Source organism: Arachis duranensis, chromosome 9, assembly GCF_000817695.3.
Source record: "Arachis duranensis cultivar V14167 chromosome 9, aradu.V14167.gnm2.J7QH, whole genome shotgun sequence".
In the NCBI taxonomy this organism is placed as follows: Eukaryota; Viridiplantae; Streptophyta; class Magnoliopsida; order Fabales; family Fabaceae; genus Arachis; species Arachis duranensis.
In genome coordinates, this window is record NC_029780.3 from 1258158 (window position 1) to 1264018 (window position 5861).

The 5861-nt window shown below is 28.7% G+C and overlaps 1 protein-coding gene across 1 annotated transcript; it reads right to left on the bottom strand.

Annotated features, from left to right (window-relative positions):
- Positions 1-313: 313 nt before the first annotated feature.
- Positions 314-1362, bottom strand: LOC107463853 (uncharacterized protein At1g15400). The gene has a single exon (XM_052253803.1). The coding sequence runs from the start codon at positions 1266-1268 to the stop codon at positions 912-914; it is 357 nt and encodes a 118-aa protein (XP_052109763.1). The 5' UTR covers positions 1269-1362; the 3' UTR covers positions 314-911.
- Positions 1363-5861: the final 4499 nt, after the last annotated feature.

The following is a 5861-nucleotide window of genomic DNA, read 5'->3' on the forward strand; positions in this document are numbered from 1 at the left end:
TCCTAAGCTGGAAATAAATCCCAAGTTCATAAAAGCTTCATATCCAATGCAATGGCTTTTCTTGTTACTCTTCATTACAACATGTATATTATGCATAATGTACAAAAAAACTAAAAAATAAATAAATAAATAAATAAAAAGAAAAGGGATATGTATATATTAAAGTAAAAATTCACAATTGATTTTTAAAAATTATAAAATAATTTAACAAATTTGATTTTACAAAAAAATAATTGCATGATTAATATTTTTAATCAAGTAGACCAATAAAAAAGAAAGAAAAGTCCAACTTTTCTTAGCAATACCAACCATCTCAAATTGCAAACCATCAAAATTCTTTATGAACCCAACAAATATACACATAGTTACAAGTTCAACAACCCACAACTCAGCCACATAAACTACCCTATTAATCTAAATAAAAATAAAACTAAAACCCAAAAGAGAAGAAACTAACAAATTAAAGGAGATATAGCAATATCAATTCACATCTTTCTTCCGTTTTTTTGTGGAAATTCTTGCATGTTTTTCGAAATATTTTAAAATAATTTACAATTTTTAACCAAACTTCTTATTTTAAATAAGGTGAAAACTCATCATGTGCAGTCATTTTATGTGAAATTGATAGCTAAAAATTTAGTCAAATCAATTAAATTATCAGCTATCAACTTTAAATAAGTTGACTCCACCTGAATTTTTACCTTAAAATAATTGAAAATTTTCTCTTCTATAATCTGTTCTAAAAAACATGCAAGAATTTTCTAAACTACTCACCCATAGCCAGACTTCACAAAATACTTGCCGGAATATCCCATCTCCGGTGCCGGAAAAAGGGGGAAAAAGTACAACACCACCAACAACAAGACGATCATATTGAATTGAAACGAAGAAACAAGTTTATCTAATTATCTCTACCTTGACCGTTGACCCTTCTTATTATTAAGTGGCTTTGACCGTTGACCCTTCTTATTATTATTGTTCTTCCCTGAACCGCCACTTTTTCCAAAACCGCCACAGAATCCACAGCCAGATAACTTTGGAGACGGAGGGTCTACCGCCGCCGGCTCTTGTTTTCTGGTGCGAAATCCAGCAGCGTTGGTTTTAATCGATAAGCCATGGTCTTTTTTATTATGATCTTGATCTTGATCTTGTTCTTGTTTGTTGATTTTGTTCAATTCACCAGATACGAGCTTATCATCCCAAACAAGACCAGAAGAGCCTTGTCTTCTGAAAGATACTGCGGATCTTTGAAGGCCACCCATGTCCATGATCACCGCCAAAAATTAACCTTTTCTTTCTCTCTCTCTCTATAGATGTTTCTGGTGTGTTGTTGTAGGATTTGATGAATGAATATTATGATTTATATGACTTTGATATATATATATATATAGGGAAGGAATTTAATGAAGAGAAAAAGATAAGAGTTGGTGAAGTAAATTAGGAGAAGTTATTATTACTTATTAGTACTAGTAATATTTTATAAGTTTAATTTCAAAATTTAATTTTGATTAATGTATTGGTACACGTGTATCTATCTATACAATATTCTCTTAAGTAAAAATAAATGCTTTTAAAAAGTTTTTAAAAATATGAATATATTAATATTTTAATAATTTTTAATTCGTTGATCTTAATTATAAAAGATATCGAAAATATATGCCGTTAAAATTAATAGTTAAAAATTACTAAAATATCGATATACTGATATACTTAAAAAAATTTTAATATCTTTTATGTTAATAGCATGATTAGTTATTTAAATGATCAAATATGATTAAATACCTATATAAATTTTTTTTGTGATTAGTAAATTAAAATTAAACTCTTAATTTAATATAATAGAATTTTATATAATTATTTAATCAGATTTATGTGTTTAGATAATTTTTTGAGTAATATATTTAAAAAATAATTATCTTTATCAATATAATTATATCCCGTTGGTTATTTGTATAAAAAAAATATTTTATATATATTGACAAAAATTAACTACTAAATTAATTATTTATATAAATATATGAATTTAATTGTTGATCTTTTATTTGTACCTAATTTATTTATTCATATTTTATATAACTTCAACCCAAACTTAGTCAATTCTATCTCTTTGGATTTTCTTTTAATTATTATTTTTGTTGTTTTAGTTAATTAATTAATTAAGACTAATAATGATAGGAGCATGTTAAATTTTTTCTTTATTTATTTTCATGTTGATGTATTATTCAAATTTTATTATGGTTATTGTGGAATACATTTAAAATTGTAGCAAACTTTTAAATCAAACTATATTGGTTAAAAAAAGAGAGAATAATAACCGTTAAAAACGGTTAGAGAGTATTAATTTTTAAGATATTTTATTAAAATTATAAAAAAGTATTAATTTATTTAATATTAGATAGAAAGACTAATTTATTTTATGTGTAGATAAGATAATCGTTAATTTTTTTTAAGAGCAATGCTAGGGGCCAGCAATTTTTGTGATTGTTAGCCATCAACTAGTCATCAATGATGATTTGATGGTGTGAGATTGGTGTGAGATTTCATCCAATGGCTCACATTTTTCTGTTAGTTACATGTTGGCCAAAATTCAATAATACTGCTGCCCCCTAAACTTTTTCTTTATTCTTTTTTTGTTGGCACTTTTTATCCACCTCATTTTTTTTCTTTCTGTGATAAACTATTAACTATGGAATTATTATAATCAATTTGAATTGGTTGAGTGGTCAGTTTATTCTATCATTCGTTTGCTTAAAAAAATGTCGGAAGTTTAAATTTTGCCTTTTAATTATGTAATTTATTTTTAATAAATATTAAAAATAAAGGGGAGTTTTCAAATACTCATTTTAATAATATATAAGACACACACAAACAAACTTAGTTTTCAATTATATATATTAAGATAATAAAATATTTAAATTTTTGACGTTATTTAAATAGATAAGTGAATTAACTCAAACTATATAAGTTAACTTTTGATCACTAATAGTAACTAGTTTTAGATATGTACTTTTATTTTTTTTATGGTCATAGTATTTTAAAATGTTTAAATATACTTTTGATGGTTTCAGTGGTTAAGAGAAGGGGGGTTGAATCTTAGTCCCTTTTTTGCTTGAAAACACTTTCTGGTTTTTGAGGAGACTTTTCAGTTTTTGTCTTGTCCTTAGCTACGAGACTTTTTACTTTTGTCTTGTCACTTGGCACGAGACATTTTTTATTTTAGTTCCTATGCGGCAGAAACAGAAATGAAGGAGTAGAGAGAGAAGATTACACCCAGATATATCCTGGTTCAGCTATAATCATCCAGTCTCCATCACAACAATGATGGAATTTCACTATAATCATTCAGATTACAAATTGTAAAGTGCTAACCCAACTTACAAGGGGATTCCCACAGAATCATGAAACACAACATAGATGAACAAAGGAACTCTAAGACATCTATGGCTTTTTCTTTTAATTTTGCACTCTCTGTCTTTTTCCGCTCTATGACTTTTTCATACAAACCTTACTGTTTGCCTTTTTCCATGAGACTCAAGACATGACAAAATTAAACAGAAAAATTACAAAACAGAATACATTGAAGGAGAAGAAAATCTGTAAGCTTAGGTAGCTATGAGAATCCTGTGCCTTGCACTCTCACTACTTACTTCTAACTCCTTGCTTCAAACCATGGCTGTTCACCCTTTTTATAGAAGAGTGAAGCCTCCACAGTTGAAACCAAACAAACCAAGCTTAACTTTTTCTCCATGCAGAACAAACCGGTTCGGCCAGAAAGAGAGAGGAGGTTATCCATGCAAAACTCAACATGCAAGTACCTCTAGTCCTTCCTTGGTCATCACCCTTCATCAATCCGAGCGCTCCATCCTTGGCTTGCTCTCCAAGATAAATTTTTGGCCCTTGATGCTTCATGATGATGATGGCTTCATCTGCTCCAATCTCTGCCTCCTCCATCACTTCGCCACTCTAGTACTTCCTGTGGTGGTTGAGCAGAATCAGAGACAAGCCATCCTCCAAAGATCTTCCTTGCTGGTCGAATCTTCATCAACTATTTTTGGTATGAAGAAGCCAAGATCTCATCACAGAATCTTACCATAAGTGATGCAGATCTTAGCCACAGCATACTTTTCTTTTGTTATGTTTTCTTGCTATCATTAGTTCGATAGTCTTGACGCATGCATATTCTTCTTTCATTCGGTCTTCCATGGTTTCTTGGATAATAACCAAAGCAAATAAAGAAAGAGATGAGAGAGAGGATAAGCAATCTTGGAAGAAAAGCAATTAAGTGAGTTAAACCAATTAATTGGTAAAAGTTGCTTTTACTTCCTTTAGAGTGGCGTGTAGCAAGAATCATAATGATTCCCATCAAATCAAAGTCAAATTCTCTCTCATAGTTCTCATACAATAAATGATAATGTAATGAATTTGAAATCCATCACATGGTTGGAATTGAGATCCGTTGGAAGGCATAGGCAAATATCAACATTTGCTTTCCTGATGAAGTATATTTCGGATCATGCATGAGGAACACTTTTTGGGCTCGGAGCATTTAAACTCATTCTGGCCCAAGTTATTTATTTTCCATTCAGCCACAAGAAGCTAACTTCATATTAATGCTGAATATTTTAATCAATGGGCTAGCAACATTTTATTTCGGCCCAATGGTTTCAGCCATATATGATCATAATATACTAATACCAAGGCTGAATTGTGCTTGCACCAGAATTTTATTTTCGGCTCATTAAGGAATCTGCACAGCAAAAAATCATACTTTAATCAAGAATAAATTAATAATTTTGCTGTTAATAATGTTTGATCATCATCAATTTAATTTAGAGTTTTTCAAACTCATCAACTTTTAATATATGTAACCAAAATAAAAAAATTTAACGACAGTCAATAATTATATATAAAATTGTTCTCGTAAAAGTTGGTCGGTGTATAACTCATCCGCGAATAAATAACAATGAGAGAATAAGAGGCGGATACGTTATCAGTAAGTAAATAATAAATTTTGTAAATTACAATATCTTAAATACATGTTGTATTTTCTTTTTATATCTGAGATGAAGTATTAACAGTTATACCTTTAAATAATTCGTTTTAGTAAAAAATAATAACATATCAAGACGTTACAACATTTCTTTTGATGTCCATTATTGATAATTAATTTATACAGTATATAAACATTTAAACGAATTATAACGATCATATCAAGAATAATTCTCTAACTCTTTTACACTTTATTAATATTCAGTGCTCGTAAATGGCCTATTAAAATTATTATTTTTATTAGCCATTAAAAAATGCTCATTTTTCGTATAGTGTATGTCCTAATATATAACAGCAGAAAAAGAAGCTCCTATTATTATATGGTCTATCGAGTTGAGTAAAACCAAAAATATTATTATAATTAATTTTGTAGAGTGTGATTGAAGTTTTAATCAACCCATAATAATATACCTGGACCACCATATGCTGACCTAGTTTTGTTCATAATTTACACACTCCCAACCGTTCTCAATCATGTCTTTGAGCATTTGAAATTTTCTTTTCAACATATTTATATATATTTTTTATGAAAATATATTTATATAAATTGATGTGAGAGAATGCAATGTGTAACATTAGTGTGTAGCCCATTATTATTCAACATTAATTAGATTGCGTAGCTATGACACACAAGCAAACCCTTTTAGAAATAGAACATCACATGCATAAAAATAAAAATAATAATAACAATGAGAGTGATTTATTTAAGCTTGTTAGCATAAGCCGGCACGTAAATAGAATTTTTATTTTTAATCCAACTAATTATCAATTATATGTCATATAATTAAATAATTGGTGGACATTTGGAAGAT

Excerpts from the sequence above, each read along its gene's own strand:
- LOC107463853 (XM_052253803.1), bottom strand. The coding sequence starts at position 1,268 with ATGGACATGGGTGGCCTTCAAAGATCCGCAGTATCTTTCAGAAGACAA.